General features: G+C 40.6%; 1 protein-coding gene across 1 annotated transcript in view; it reads right to left on the bottom strand.

Moving 5' to 3' along the window:
- Positions 1–13,273, bottom strand: part of LOC124110683 (tumor necrosis factor ligand superfamily member 10-like) — a 70,415-nt gene extending 57,142 nt beyond the window's left edge. Inside the window, exon 1 of the mRNA XM_046470024.2 lies at positions 12,556–13,273. Within this exon, the coding sequence (XP_046325980.1) occupies positions 12,556–13,002 (447 nt within the window). The 5' untranslated portion in view covers positions 13,003–13,273. The remainder of the gene's footprint in view (positions 1–12,555) is intronic.
- Positions 13,274–17,810: the final 4,537 nt, after the last annotated feature.

The following is a 17,810-nucleotide window of genomic DNA, read 5'->3' as shown; positions in this document are numbered from 1 at the left end:
AAGGGCTTGAACTAGATAACGATTACCCACAATTCCATGAGCTAGGCATTATGAGCTGACCATTTCAAAGGCTAATTTTCATTATTTCCTCCCTGGTCCTACAGTGAGTAGGTACTATGGATGTATAATTGGTACAGACTCGAAACAGGATTTCATCCAGTTTCTTTTCATTTGGATAATTAATGTCACGAGCCATGTTCCCTCGCAAATGATCCTACAAATTGAACTGGCATAATTGCATAACGAGCCAGAATTGAATAGCATGTGTGTCGCTTCAATAGCTAATTAACGCATTGTATTCATGTTTCAAAGGCCTGGTCACCTAATATGACTGGAAAATATAGTAAGCTTTCAAGCTGTAGAGAACTAGAAATTGTGAATATCATTTCATTACGTGGGACATAATGATTAACAAACGAACGTAACTTTTTATTTCCATGCCCCGAATGCCTTCAAAACGAATTTGTACCACGATGTCCATTTTCAGAAGGAATCGAAACAATGATTTCTACGTGGATTCAGATCTATGTACTTCATCGGATGCAGAGTAAAGTACATATCAATCTTGATTGACAAACTTCAGCAAGTGGTTGAATGTAAATATGAAACTTATGATGGGTCGACTGTAGCGATAGCCACCATCGCCTGTACCATCAGAGGCGAGATGAAGAGCACATTACAATTGTCAGACCGGCGCCATCGCGCCTTTGCTACCTCGACATCAAACGAGCTCCGCCATTGACACGCGTAACGGCTTGTCTCCTTCTCTGTCAACCAGGGATTCCAGCTATCTTCTCTGTCCAACTCATCTTCACTGTACAACTTTACATGTAGGAATAGAAGACTGTGTTTTGATCTCCTGATGTGTTGAAATAGCCTGCATCTTGTAGCTCGAGGTCTGACGTTGGCCTATTGATGATTCGAACCAGCTTTTACAGATTACTATGAGAACTCCACTCATCGTTTTCACTTCAAAGAAATGTTCTCATCCGCTTTAAAACTTGGGTTGTCAAAAGTAATAATTTAATCCATCATTAAGCATGACTCAATATTTAGTTTGACAAAATTTCTATGCAGGCATATTATTATTTTTTGCAGCTCGCATTGGAGGGTGCAAAAACCTTCTTATACAGTCATATGATGTGAATCTGGAGATTTCTGTTAATGGATCTTGTTGGTGATATCATAATGAGGCGTTTTCTTGCCCATAGTAACCGACAACGGCGTATTTTGTATAATATCTTGTGAAGGTAACATGGAAGTATTGCTCTTAGCTATTATAGTGGCGGAGAAAAACCAAGAATAGGCTTTACACATTGGACACATGTAGTGAAACAATCCCGGATTGAGGTGTGACGAGCGAACACTTTAACCACTCCGCTACCCACCCATCCTAATTTTTGAGTTTTCAAAATAACAAAACACGTCAATGATTATGCATATGACCTTCAGGTGAAGTACCGCGTGGGTCGTTGGCCTGTCCGGGAATACGTGATTCAAGGACGTTTAACAATGGCCTGTCGAAGGTCATATGTCAAGAGGTCAGGTGACATGTGAAATTCGTGACCCACATTCTGGGTTTTTGTTTTGAAAATAGCCACGTCTTCATGTGCACTTTTAAAAGCTGGTGAACACTAAGGAAAGTCGTGATCGTCATATCAACAATATGTTTACATTTAGGTGAAATAATTCACAAAAGTGGTACGAGGGTTAACAACGTAAGGAAGCTGTTTATGAGTTACACTTAAGTAGCATGATCAGTTACGTTAAATACAAGACGAACAAACCCTTTTAAAGCTTTGTGCGTAATGACAAAGAATGCTCTGAGAATGAGACAGCATATGTTCTGACTGATCGGCTTAGAAGCCTTTTAATGTTCAAGCAACTACCTTTGGTCCTAAAACAGGATTTATTGATCTTTAAAAGTCAATTTTATATTTTCATCGTCAGTATCCAGTTTTATCCAAAGTCTCAGTGCAAAAACGTCCACGAAGATTTAGATGTGCACATGTGCCTGATCCCGTGAGGAACGATCGTGACGCCACCTAGCCAAGGCTGAATTAAGCAGACAACAACAGTAAACATGCCATGATGTAAGCCAATCAAAAATCATGTTACAGTAAACATGACATGCTCTGAGCCAACCAACGGTCACATGACAGTCAACAAAACAAGACACCTTCAATGAAGAGTTCGTATATCTAAAGCATCTTATGTCATGCTCCCAAAACAAAGTTTCACCAAGCACCTCCGGGGTCAATCTGGTGAGTTGCCAGTCTGTGTGTCTGTGTGTTTAGATGTTAGCGTCCTCAACGTGTGAGGGTCGAGATGTGGGGGATACTTAAAAGGAGACACTGGATATTCTCCTGAAATTTTCTTATTCCACAAAGGATGGACTATCGAGTGTTGAAACATTTTTATATTTTAATCACAGCTGTATTTGAGAACGGGAAACGAGACATCAATTGTTACTACGAAACCTCTTTTAATAAAATTAAACTAAAAGTGTAGATACCATATAATATATTTCGATTATTCCTTTGTTCGAGTGCAAGTGCCAATGCAGATCATAACGCCAATGAGTGAGGGAGTGAGTTAGGAGTATAACGCCGCTGTGAATAGTAATTCAGTATCACGGAGGGAGAAAAGCTCGAAAGATGCAGGTCTCAGACGTTTAACAATTTGGTGAATCCCAAGAGCCAGTTATTGTGCTGACAAATCTAGAAACATAATCGGGTCGAACCGGGATTCGAACTCAGGATCCGAGGTTCCTGGCGTGCCCACAGGACGCAACTCTGCACAACGAATTGTGACGCCTTAAACAATGGGCCACCCGTGCACCGAAATGAATTAATGACAATTTATCGTACATATCGTTGCATAATTTAGATCAAATCTACATGTATTTCCTTGAAATAGGACCAATTCTACATAACCGTTGTTCCAGAGAAGGAGGGTTGACGACTCATAATAGCTGAAATACGTTGTATTATGATGATGGTTCTCTTGTGTATTATTATGACTGGCAATAACGTGGAGCATTCATTGTTTTATAAACAGTAGTTATTGTGACTGGCTGACCTCAATCTCGCGACATCTGTCTGCATTCCTATTGAACAACTCGCAATCATATTTCCAGGCTTATATTGCTACAGTTATTAATGTTTCTCCCAAAATTTCCCCACATATTCAGGCATTTCCTATCATCCCAACTCATCCCAGCATCCCTTTTCATATCAATAGCAATACACAATCCAGATGTGACAGAGGTAATTTAGCATCCACTGACTGTAGACTATTTATGATAATAAATACACACACGTGGAGCGTGTTTAATTAAAACAGGTTACGGGAGAGTAATATTATATCTGTTCGTGTGATGTGTTTAGCATTTCAGGCCCAAACAATAAAATATTTCTGTTTCAGGTGACATATCTGGAGGAATGGGTATCTTGGACATGCACATTTGCACTAATTGTTTATATCCACAATTGACTTGCCTTTGTATGTGTTTGTGATGGGTGCATCACGTGAGGCAGGATACGTTCACCTTATCGCGAACACCTGGTATCATCACTATTTGATAACGATTCAGAAACACATGCTCATAATATAATCGGAATCGTACAATCGACCTTTCTTATGATTGTCACTTGATTGTCTGATACAGACTCGATTATTTACAGACCACCGTTATATAGCTGGAATATTGCTGAGTGTGGCGTTAAAAACATAAAAACAAACAAATATATGAATATGTAAAGGTTTTCGTCGCTTTTATGAGCTGCCTTGGATGATATAAGGGATAACCATTTTATGGTCGCAAGTGAAATGATGGTCGGTTGATTTACCGGAAAACAAATATTTCCTTTTTGGCCTCATATCAATTGACGTAAAACAACAATCGACAGGAAAGTAAATGCATAATTCCGATATACAATTCTATAAATTTAATATGCATCATTGTTTTATTTGTTGTTTATTGGCATAGCGATATGGACATTATGTTTATCAGCTCAACTGAATCAAGGTGTACTTGGTACATCAGGTGCAGCCATTATAACGGTATAAACATTCGCATTACAATTCGTTAGAAATAAAGTATATATGCGTATAGATATAAACTTTTGCTACCCCACGACATAGGAGACAGGTGACATTTTAGTGTGACATCCCAGGACACAGAAGTATCCTTTATTATCCTCGTACATATACATGTAACGTCTTGGATACTCGTAGTTCAAGTCTTATTTATTTATTCCATGCATTTTTCATTCTCATCGTGACATGTTTCAATCATTGTAGCAAATTAACATGATTCCAACATCAGTGATATATGTTTTATTATTCATGTTACGTCCAATCCAGATTTATATTAGTCATAAGGAAACGGAATCATGAAAAAGAAAGTGACTTAAAGTGGATTTCAGCTAAGAGCGAAATCATAGAGCACTATGACGAGACAATGTAGCACCAATGAAGCTGTATTATGTACAATGATGGGCGTCGTGATACAAAATGACAGGAGTAATGGCGTGCCTAACAGCGCTCACTAACGTCAGTTCCGTTGATGAGACGTCACGTCTTAGCAAACGTCTTCTCAAGAAGTTGGCGTCGGATTCTGACGACATGTCTAATTTTTTAGTGGATTCAAAACGCTAACGCCAGAAAATACTCATTCTCGGTTTTCTGTCAACACAATCTCCATAGGGAGTGGGAGGCAAACGTGGGAAAAGATCACTGAGCATCAGTGATGACACCAGGTGTTCGCGTCATTTATCCCGAGTTGTATTATTTAAGCTTCGTGAGGGGAACGCTGTCCGAGGAACGCTGTCACAAACAGCTCCGCGAAGTAACAGACACTCCTCCGTCACGCGACACCCCAATTTGGTCAATAGCTAATGCCCCATAGTCTCTATTCACGTTTAAAATGGAGTAATCATACACATAAAAAGCCTACATGCCAAAAGGTTTTTAAGTTGATAATGAAAGCTTTATACCATTTCGACGACTCCTTTTTGTCCAAAGTAAAATTGCCATTTGGAAAACATGAGATTGTTAATATTTTACAACTATTTCCTTTCGTGCAGCTGTTAGCATATACTACCCCAAACAAGTCATGAAACCCACAGTAGCTATAACCACCAGCTGTGACAGAATAACTATTGTCGTATGATAAATCGGGTCTTCTGTAACTTCTTTTGTATAGTATACTATAATATCACTTGAAGGGGTTGAAAATAGCATAAAGTATATATTACCGTGTATAAAGCATGTCGTTGCTTTGGTGAGTGACTTTATGTATCCTTTTAAGAGCACTGTGAATAAAGGTATTGAAAAAGATATACCGTACGTTATATCATATCGTGTCATACCAAAGGCCTCGCTAGGCAGCCATTGTGGGGCGTGTAGAGGTGTGTTTATTCAACGCTGTACCTAGTTTCTACACATTCATACACGTACTTCAGACTTAAGGGCATTTTTAACACATCTATATTGAGCATTACTGTGCACGCTCTTTAACCGTGAAGATCCGGGGTAGAATGGGTCTTCAACAACCCATGCTTGCTGTAAAAGGCGACTTTGCTTGTCGTAAAAGGCAACTAACGGGATCGGATGGCCAGGCTCGCTGACTTGGTCAATGCATGTCATCGATCCCAATTGCGTGTATCGATGCTCATGTCTGGTCCAGACTCGATTATTTACAGACCGCCGTCATATAGCTGGATTATTGCTGAATGCGGCGTTAAACAACAAACAAATCAAATGGATATATTATGGACATAGTCCGGTTGATGTCACAAACTTTAACACAAGCACAGTAATCTAAGGTTTGCGCATATTGTAATGTTTATTAAAAATCAATACGCGGACAGGATTGTATATATGAAAATAATTATTGAAATGATATAAGCATTGACACAAATATGTCACACACGGGCTGTTATCACGAAATGAACCTAGAAAAGCAACATGCTGTGATTTAATCTCAATGCTAATATTTTCAAATCTGACAAATATTATTCAAACATCCATTTTCCTGACGCGTATATGAAGGTGGTGACAACCTACAAACATTACCTGTTTTGAATTAACACATTAATATTTACACAGATCGATACATTTCCCAATAGACGAGGCACGGGAGAGAGAATTCTGTGTTGCCTTAATACAGGGGCGGACGTCGATAAAACGTACACCTGAGTCACGCTTGAATGACTATGTGACCATGCATGGGTTGAATATCAATGTTGGTCTATTTCATGACGTTATGAAGCTAGATATGCAAGGATTTAGTGTTTATCAAGTTGAATATATTGGATAGTCCTGTATTGTTGTATTTAAATTAGTAATGAGATACCGCAAGAGACAGATTGAGCAGGAATGAATCAAGATGACGCCACGCGTTACCTGAGTGAGACCCGTTTCGCTTCATTGATCGGCCTCAAGGCTGTTATACATTTTCATACAGCAAATCAATCAAACTGTGCTGCGTCGACGAGCAAGCTAGAACAAGCAGGGCTATTCTGGGACTGATTGCTTTCAAGTTTAAAGAGTTTCAACCGAATGTAGGAGGAATGCATGTTTGAGGCGGGTGTTATTCAAGTACAGAATGAGGCGGTTCATGGATGCGTGAGCAGTGTTTGAGAGCTTGTGCACTATTGTATTGACGTCCTACGGGGGACGCGCAGTATAAGCTTCACACATTGTACATTAGGGGAACGCGAAGATTCAGGGTTCGAACCCGACATTATGGCGCTGTAGGTGAGGTGTGTAGTCTGTCATACAGACCCTGAAACAAATTTATCCAATACAGCCCATGCAAGTCTATAATGTTTGGCAAGTCTAGATTACTGCAGTATCATCACTGATGCCGATTTATAGTGCTAGCTCACTGAGATACCATGCCGCAGTTTAACATGAATACCCCACTCAGACACAGTATACTGACCCCGAGCCGACCAGTCCTTGTTTTCGCCCCTTAATGCCGACCGCCAGACAGGGTAACAAAAAGTATCCTCTTTTAACGTCTTTTGGTATGACGCGGCCGGGCATCGAACCCCGGACATTCCGCTCTCCGGGCGGACGCTCTACCACTAGACCACGGAGGCGGTCATCTAGTGTTTGGTGTGTGTGTATGTGTGTGTGTGTGTGTGTGTGTGTGTGTGTGTGTGTGTGTGTGTGTGTGTGTGTGTGTGTGTAGTGTGTGTTTTGTGTGTGCGTATGTGTGGGTGGTGTTGTGTGTGTGCTAGTACTAGTCAGGGTTTACGCCGGTTTTATAGTGCTAGCCCACACCAATACCATGCCGCATGTCACATGAATACCCCACTCAGACACAGTACACTGACTCCTGCTCCAAGCAGGGTAACAACAAGTACCATCTTTTAACATTTTTTGGTATGACGCGGCCGGGGATCCAACCACCGACCTTCCTCTCTCAGGGCAGACGCCCTATCCAGTAGACCACGGAGGGAGTCTCCGTCGCCTCAGACAACTGGATCATTCATGAAGAATTAAAACACATGGCTATTGCGTTGACAGACCAAGGATCATAATTAGATTGAGTCGAATCCGGGATCCGAACCCCGATCATCAGATTATGGTTGTCTAGTGGGCTTTAATGTATTCCAACATCAACATGTGGGAATAATATTTTGTTTGTTAGTTGTTTAACGCCGCACTCAGCACTATTCAACCTATATGACGGCGGTCTGTAAATAATCGAGTCTGGGCCAGACAATCCAGTGATTGACATCATGAGCATCGATCCACGCAATTGGGATACTATGACATGCATCAACCAAGTCAGCGAGCCTGACCACCCGATCCCGTTAGTCGCCTCATACGACAATTCGGGCATAATAAACACTGACTAACGTTTGCCAGGCAAAACACTAATTGTGCAAATACTGTTCATTGTAATCTTCGTTGTCGTTACATGTCACCGTCGTTGTCGTTACAAAAAAAACCTAAAATAAGCCCTACATATTTTATCCTACTCTTCAAAGGAATGTCAAGAACAGAACGAATAAGGATAAAATAGCAGGACGCATATATTGCGTGTGAAGCTGGGTTTTCACTTATCCTACGATCAATCGGATCAAGTGATATTAATTACATTGCATTCATTGCGCTGTTGTCCAGATGGAATCTGCACACATAGCCAACAACCGCCGTATTAATAATGTAGCATATTAAAGTTTGGGAACGCTAATACCCGGATTAAACTCGAAACTCGTAACTCACTAATCGTTTCCTGCTTACAGGAACACATCACTGAGTTGACAAGAACAATACCCGACATTATCCGACAGAAACTAGAAATGATCATGATACGATAAGATAATACATAGTTCGCCTAGCCTTGCTGCAAGTCCCCCCCCAAAAAAAAGAAAAAAAAAAAATACAAAAAAAAATACAAAAAAAAGAAAGATATGATTTCGGTTTTTGTAATTTGCAGGTTTAGATGGATGCAATTCTCTTAAAGGAAAACGGATGCGGTTTTTAACATTTTCGGTTGTTTTCCTTTTTTAAGTTTACATTATTTTTGGTTTAGGAATAGATCTTGAGAAACTAAGCAAGTCTACATGTTTCCCCAAACCTGTTTTCAACAGTCGGTACAAGCGTTCAAAAAGTCTGTTTTTTTCTTGAAATTTATCATTCAAAGCGTCGTTTTGTCTTGTAGTTGGCGCTGTGTTGCATCCAACAACTTTAGATATCCTTAAAATCTTGACGAAGATGTGTGACATAAATCAAGCTGTCTCACGGAACGAGGAATTCCCAAATTGATAATTCAATAACACCCTCACAGCTTATCATTAATCAAATAAACTGCCTCTTCTTTGTAATAAGTCTAGAAGATAACAAAATACAACTGAAAAGCCCTTGACTAAGAAGTCTTTCTGTGAGTGAGAAATCGATCAAGCTATTGCGGGTCAAACAAGAGCTTGTGAGCTTGCTGTAAGAACGATGAATGGATCGGAAGATACAGAGCCTCTGTGGGATGCATTATTCAACTGCCCATATAAACCTAACAACGAGTATAAATAATGTAACTTTAACTGTTAATTAAAGTACAGGGGACGTTGATAAGCATTATTACCAAAACGCACGCTCTTTAATTTGCTTTCTAAAAAATATTGATCTTTAACTGAATTTTTCATGACCACGATCGGAAGCCCTCTTGGTCATGAAAATGTCAGAAAAAAAGTGCGAAGGTCGAATTCGATCTATAAGCAAGATGATCTTGTATAAGGTTACGGTGAACTGTGAACCGGGACATGAAAGAGTTAATCAGTATAAACTATGACAGACATTGGGATAATACGGTGATACAAGTCCGTGTCACGTTACCGGTCAGGGGTACTAAAGGTCATCCATTCGCGTGTCCGCCACACAACACCTTGTGGTCAAGCAGACGCTGTCAATCATCCTTAATAAAGATCAAGAAATTGCCAACCCCTTGATAATTCCATTAACACCAAACAATGCCAGCGTAATGACATATTTTGAAAGAAAGTACCAACCAAATATAAATAACAGCACAAAATTGTCTGTCTCATTGATATGATTTAAGATATTTTAATTAACCCCTTAACAAAATAACCTCTGTAACTTGAATATATCAGAAAATAATGTGAGCCTTTATGAATCTATCTCGTTAGACGTCACCCCTTGCGAGACCATAATATTTACTGATGTCTTCAGCGGCTTTGCAAATGTCCGGGACTTTTAGTCCCGCCCTGTGTCACGTGACGTTTGATAGTCGTCATCACAGAACCTCCTCCCACGGGAGGGGTGTCACCCATCGCCAGGTACCTGTCAATGGGCGGGAACAAGCAAGCAGGTGGGTAGCGGGTATCAGAGGGGACTGGGACAGGGAGAGCTGCTGACTCGAGACGGACAACTTTCATACTTTATAAAAACCTATATATTAAGTAATAATTCTAAAACCAAGGCTACAACTTGCTTACCATAACGAATATCCTTACTATTTTTCAAACTTGTTGGACAAAGTAAATAATTTGGCATCACAGATCCTAAAAAGTGTGTGTAGGCGTGGGCTGAAGTACTCTCGGTTGATATCATATCCCCTGGATGTGTTTGTATATGGAAATAACGCTATAATCATGGCTGCATCTGTTGACACTTTGCGGAGGAATTGAAATCCAGTCCAAAACAAATCTCAGCTACTTACAAAAAAGGGATGTTTGAATTTTTCAGTTCTAATCTTGAACTATAACGTCAATCGTTTTTACGAATTATACCCTAAGGCAATACGTTCTGAATTACGAATGTACAGGATATTTATTCAATACATGTCAAGTATCAATTCTATCTCGTATTGCTAACAATCCCCACAATATCATATTCAGCCATATACATAGCCTGAGGAGTGCGCTCTATTCAGGAGTACCCAGCAACAAGAAACACACCTGGTCCAGGTTAAGACTACTGCGACACTGGCAACAAATGTGAAGCGTTTTTATTCAACAAGCCCATACGAGAATGACACACATGTATATTCGCTGTGACAACGTTACGTCTAAATCATATCCGAAACAGTCGCACGTTGATCCTTCCCAATTATGAGTAAGAATTTCCAGGTATTGTTTAATTCATTATTTCACATCCTCGTTTGAAAAACGAATGTCATGTAACTATTTCGTGAAAATACCAATAGTAGACACTGCATTGTGGGCTGCACCAACGCTAGGCCTTAGTCATTTCCGAAACAGGCACGTCTATATCCTCCCCTGCATGAGTAATAAGTTCTACGTGGTTAAAATGCCACCTATTTAATTTCCTTGTTTGATAAACGAATGTCAGCTAACTTTTCCTTGACTATACCCATATTTGATACTGTGATGCAAGGTATGAAGACAACACACCAAAATAGGGCGAGATAGGAGCCATAGAAGATGCGTTTCAGCTGAAGCTCTTATGATCAGTTGATGGGTTCCTCGGGCCTTGGCATGACACCGGACGCTGACACTTATGTTACCCATTTAGTTTTGTAGAGATCGCTAGTAACTCTTTGTTTTGGGTGCGACAGCTGTATTGTCATATTCTGATTAGTTCATGTATTCCGTAAGAATTACGTCTCTGACCGTCAGGGATTTAAAGAATAACTTCTGAATCGGATACATTGACCATTGTAATTCGAGCGTATGGGTGTAGGGGACAACGCTGTTGTTTATTTTTTGGGTTGGTTGAGTGGTTTACTTGTTTCTGTGTAGAAATAGTGTCTGATGTACCTCAAAACTGTTTCATGTTTCATATAATACACGCATGTAGCTTACATAATGTTCGGTCTCTCTCTCTCTCTCTCTCTCTCTCTCTCTCTCTCTCTCTCTCATTTTTACTTATCATAACATCTATAAAATCACATGTGTCTCTGATAAACATTATCGATTAGAGCGCCGCATTGACCCACCTGCTCCCTTCAACACTTCAATGATAGAAGTTTCGTTGTGGCAATTATTTCCATAATATCGATGAAAACGCGCAATAAAATATTAATGTGCCTTGTCACCCATTGATGTATTCAGTCCCCATCTTGACTAATTAGCCTCGCTTATTGCATTGATACTGTTTCCCGTGTTGAAATGTCGACATTGGTCCTGAAGCATGTCCCCATCGTACCAGGTGGTCTCTACCTACCGATATTGCTGTCAATAATTGATGAGAGTCTCTCAAACACATTCCGATAGCATTGAGTCGACGTCACTTCTATCAGTCAGCCTAACGCTCTCAACTTGCATGTGTTGTTTATATTGATTTTACCTTCAAAAATAGCACGGCTTTCCAATAATGATTTAAAACGCTACCCAACTATACTATGCCAATTGTATTCGCGGACAAGGCGCGTAGAACGGGACGAACGGATGAGGAGAAAAAAGTGTCATTTTTCAATCTGGTCTAACACTGGAAATTATATTAGCTCTGTGCTTCAGTCAGCACGTTATCAATTTCCTAACGGGATAACCCGAAACGAATTGTGATTAAAATCAAAATTTGTTTGAAGTACATGTTGGCTGTTATGCTCCATTTCCGGTTATCGTATTTCACGAGTGGAAGAATGCGCCTTCAGCAGGGGATTCCTGCAATGGACAGATGCACACCCCGGGAGCACTGTAGTTCCATGGGAGAATGAAAGCGGACGGTGTTATGGAAAAAATCAGTTCCACCACCGCGTCTACATTCAAGCCTTGTCAGACAACCCACATATGCGAAACATGATATACGTATGCGTCACAGACATGACATGAATCCGTCTTGGAATCGAAACAGTGGAACAGTAGTCCAACTGTGTCGGAACAGAACGGCATTGTCCAATTCCCCAAACAGAACATAGGCCAATATATAATCTAAATGAGTTAACGCGATTCTATATACGAATTACATAAACCAGGCGTACTTCATAGGGATTCAAGGGACTCCTATAGTACATATACTGATGCTTGTACGGTGTTCGGTGACAGTGGATGTGTTGTAACATTGGATGTGTGGATGTGTAGGATGAAAGATGTATTTCATATAAATGAGACTTACCAGTTCGAGTAATTCTAAGAGTTGTGAGGGGGTTTCAACACAACACTTTTCCACGTTGTCATGTTCTTCTCGTGTGAACTTGTTTAGCATATTCTCTTCCTCGGGACTTGGTCCCAATCTGAGTTCATTGCACGGTAAACATAATTTTCCTCGTTCAAGAATTTTGGCGATCTGTTCCCCCACCTTGGGCTGGTGTGAATGGTGCGCCACATCATAACTCAGTTTCCCATACAATACGGCTACAATAACGATGAGGATCAACATCCCGGCTACAACAACCGCTGCCAAACCGTACAGATAGCACGTAATTTGGGCCAATTTGGACCTCAAGCGTTCATAGTCCTCGAGATATTTTTCCGACTTCATGGCGCAGTTGTTAACTCTGTGGAGATTGTTCTGTTTGCCTTCCAACAAATTCCTGGAAGAATCGGGGTCCCGATCTGTCATGGTACTCTGGTGCCACGCTAGTGCCTACTCTCCGCGTTCTGTCAATCCAACGCTTCTACATGCGCGAACGCCGGCCTACTCAACGACTGAGGCGGGATCAATCTGGAATAGACGAGGAAGCGTCAGCTGGTTGAGTTGAATCTGGCGATATCCTCCCGTGTGTAATCCGTGAAGGGAGAGAGACCCAAGTTAGCTGACCGACTACTGTGAGAGCAGTGATCGTTTACTCTCCTCACACTGAAAGCCTCTCAAGCGTGGAGTCGCTCGCGGTACCTACAATAATACACGCCACGTGACTTCAAGCGACCAATCGGAAAGGCGAAACATGGAAGCGAGCGCGAGCCAGTGGCGGGGAATTGATCAGTAATTATACGTGGGACGTGAGTAAGCGCATAGGCGTCAAGCTATTGTTTCGAAGCTCGCATGTATACGGAATAACAAAAATAGGTCTACATGGGTAACGACAAAGCTGGGAAGAAAATATCGTGCTTGCGAGAAACCGCGTGGAACGTCATGTATGGATATCACGTCTCTTTGTTCTCGTGATCATGAATCGGTTATATTAAAACGTATACTTTCATTTAGAAAAGTTTATGGAGCAGATATGTAACGCTTACGTCGCGACTATTCGAACTGAATCTGTAGACAACCATTCATGATTTATTGTATACGACGTCTAATCGCTTCATGCTTGCTAACTATACACAGTACATGGGGAACGATACGGCGAGGCTCGCTGTGGTTACCTAGCGCGACCGGGCATAAAAACTACTCGCCGCATACCTTGATCGCTGCAATGATACAAGCCTGTGTTTGTGTAGATCGTTACGGACGGAGGGTCAATTTGGTTCAAACCGTTATATAAGTAAAACAAACTCCAAACTTTAGAAAATATTATGGTTATGAATATATACACAATATCAAGTTGTGTATGTTTTGTAAATAATATCATTACCATACACGCAACTCCACATAGCGACCGTACCTCTTTCATTTGATTGATATAAAATGACAGGAATGTGCAGTGAATTTTGTGATTTAATTAGTATGATTCTTGAGAGATGCCTGATCATCTTTCGATGATGCTATATCCGAAATGGAACCGATGCTGTCTAGCCCATGAACACAGACTACACGTTTAGGATGTCATATTTAACGAAGGACGGGTTGGTATGGTTGATGACAGGTACAAACGTAGAACCAGGAACTGATTAATTAAACCGACTATTGCGCGGCTATCCATCAAGTTTGTTCCTTGCCTTGCTATCAGATGCCACTTTACGAGTTGAGAAGGCTGAAACTGAAATGAAGACTTCCTTGGTTATATATCCAGTTAATATCGATAATATAACTAGTGTTATTATTACAGAATATCGGACAATATGACATTATCGTCTTACAGAGAAATATTGCCACGCTGGCGTCGTGGTATTAGAACAATGCATAGAGAGAGTTTTGATTATTGAAATACTTATTTAAATTTAATAACGTCCGGGATACGTTGTTATCGAGTGAGTGAGTGTGGTTTTACGCCGCTTTTAGCATTATCCCAGCAATATCACTGCGGGGGCCACCAGAAATGGGCTTCACACATTGTACCCATGTCGGGAATCGAAGCCGGGTCTTCCGCGTGACGAGCAAACGCTTTAACCACGAGGCTACCCGACCGCCCCCATTGTTATCGAATTACAGGGTATAATCACGAAGCACCTCGTGAGCTTCTTGTGCACACGGTTGGGTTGTGATAATGGATGTTGTTATGCGTTTTCTCAGTTACTTTATACTAAATAGTAGTGTACAGGAATGATTCTTGAAATATATGGTTCATACTTTATCACAGGTTAAGAAGAGTGACGATAGAGTTTGTTTGTTTGTTTGTTGTTTAAGGCCGCACTCAGCAAAACTCCAGATATATGACGGCGGTCTGTTAATAATCGAGTCTGGACCAGACAATCCAGTGATTGACATCATGAGCATCGATCCACGGAATTGGGATACGATGACATGCATCAAATACATCAGCGAGCCTGACCACCCGATCCCGTTAGTCGCCTCTTACGACAAGCACAGTCGCCTTTTACGGCAAGCATGGGTTGTTGAAGACCTATTCTACCCCGGATTTTTATGGGTAAGTAACGACAGAGATATATCGAAATATCGGTTATTACAAACCATTGTATCCCCACCTGAATATTGAACTTCGGATGTACCGATATATCAAATGTAACGCTCCAATGAATCCCAGTCTGAATATTGAACTTCGGATATACCGAAATATCGGTTGTAACGATCCAATGTATCCCAATCTAAATATCGAACTTCGGATGTACCGATATATCAACTGTAACGCTCCAGTGTATCCCTGTCTGAAAATTGAACTTCGGATGTACCGAAATATCGGTTGTAACGATCCAATGTATCCCCATGAACTTCGGATGATATATTGACTGTAACGATGTATCCCAAGGCGTGGAAACTAACAATACTGTTCACATGAAAAACGATTTCGCATACAACGGACTGATTTTTCTCGTCAATTGAAGTTCGTTACAGCCGGTGTTGCTTGTGCCGCCGAAGCCTCCATCGGCCAACCGGCGTGATATCGGGGTATAATTGGTCCCAGGGAGGCACACGTGACATCCTACCTGGTGTGGGCGCCCCTGTGTACTAGGTTTTCATCGTACTCGACGTTAGAAGACTTGATTGAAGTCAGACGGGCGTTATATCGATGAACCAATTAATACTGCAAATTTTTGTACGTTTAGAACTCGCACGACAAACGGGTTTTTCTGTCGGTAAGTTTTAACTTTGGACAACAATGCAATACAAAGAGGAATATTTTGGCACACCATTTGTACATAAAGAAGATGAAGAGCATGATACATTAAAACACATTACAGACGCCACCCAAACGGGTTATGAGAGACAGTAAAATCAAGAACAATTCTTGATAAAAACATTAAAATTACATACACATATGGTATAAAAGATATGAGTACATATACAGAACTCAGCGTTTTATACACCATAGAGGAGGGACAAGTACAAGAAATAAAATACATAAATTAAATAAATTTATGAAAAACAAAAAAATAATAAAAGATGAAATATATATATATATAAATTATGAATGATAGAATGTATTCTACGGGTGAATATTTTAAAGCACGTTGTACCTAATGAAGGGACTAGGGTATTATCGTTAAGCGATATATTCAAGTTACCGTAATCGACGTAATAAGCGCCCAGGGCGCCCTCAAAATTAGAAATAGGGGGCTCTTATTAGAATATTATTTTGGTGAAAAAAAAGAGAGTTGAAAGATACATTTCGTGGTTTATGCTGACAGCCTGAAATGTTTATGTACGAAAGATATATTTTTCTAGAATTTAATTGCCCATAATTAAGGGTGCATATAACACACGAGTGCGCATTGTACGTGAATTAATAAGTCTTGTGAACATTGATCAATCGGAAGGGGTGCTAACTGGGATTGTTCACTAGCCAATATATTAGCAAATACCGCCGTGGGCGCTTATTAGAGCAGGGCGCTTATTACGTCGAATACGGTAGTTGCAGAGCAATCACTGAATGAGGTCGGGCGTTCATTACGACGGATATCATCGTATAAAGAACACTGAAGTCGGAAATGGTTTTCATCTTCAACAGCATCTGAACAAAATTTGCATATTTACACACCACGACTCCAGACAGGTGGTGTAGGATTTTTATTCCATTCTTCTTTATTATCATTATCCTGATAATACAATGTCATATGATCCTTTTGTGTGAATTTTTGGGATTTATTTATAGATAAGTATTGATTTTCTCTGTTAACATTACGAACAATCTAACTGTACTTACCGTTTTTCTATTTCTATGACATACAGCAGGAGATGGTATCATTAACTAAGTATCATAAAATATCATTAACCTTTATATTGACAATAAGAGTATATGAATTACTAAAAAGAAAGCTCGATTCACATCATTACTGGTCTGATTAGGCCATATATAATACTTTTGAAATGTATATGTTTGTAACTGAAGCCTACGATTTACGTGTTCATGGCGATTGTGTTTTGATTAATTAAGAACGATCATCGACATGTTATTACTCATTTGTAAATCTTGTATTGCTTCGGATTCGTTACCTGGAAGTACAATGCATTGTAATTATATTAACATTCAACATATTATTATCAACGCCAGAGAATTATCGGTCTGGATTAGCTATAGCTGCTGAAACAGATACCATTGGACGTAAAAGGTGAGGTGAAATTGGGTTTTACGTCGCGTTCAAGATTATTGCACTCATATCGTAACGTGCATGCACGTGTGTGTGTGGCTGGTTGTACTAGTCCGGACTGATGCCGATTTATAGTGCTAGTGCTAGTGCTAGTGCTATAGTGCTGGAAGGGTTAAGTGGTAAACATATATGACCTGACACTTAAGTTAACATTAACATGACCGCCATCGTGGTCTAATGGGTAGAGCGTCTTCCAGGAGAGCAATACGTTTTGAGTGCTATAATCTTTAACATGACGTTTAATCAAATTTCACCTCACCTCACCTCACCTCACCTCACCTCACCTCACCGCAACTCACCTCACGGCACCGCATCCCATCCCACCCCATCCCACCCCACCCCACCACATCCCATCGCACCGCACCGCACCGCACCGCATCGCACCGCACACCACCGCACCGCACCGCACCGCACACCACCGCACACCACCGCACCCCTAACATTAAATACTGCCGAAAGCGGCGTTAAGACCACCTCACTCACTGTTATATTTAATAATAT

The sequence above is a fragment of the Haliotis rufescens genome, unplaced genomic scaffold, assembly GCF_023055435.1.
Source record: "Haliotis rufescens isolate VD_foot unplaced genomic scaffold, xgHalRufe1.0.p SCAF_67, whole genome shotgun sequence".
NCBI lineage: Eukaryota > Metazoa > Mollusca > Gastropoda > Lepetellida > Haliotidae > Haliotis > Haliotis rufescens.
The sequence above is the reverse complement of the archived record's forward strand: the minus strand, read 5'-3'. Positions and strand labels throughout refer to the sequence as shown.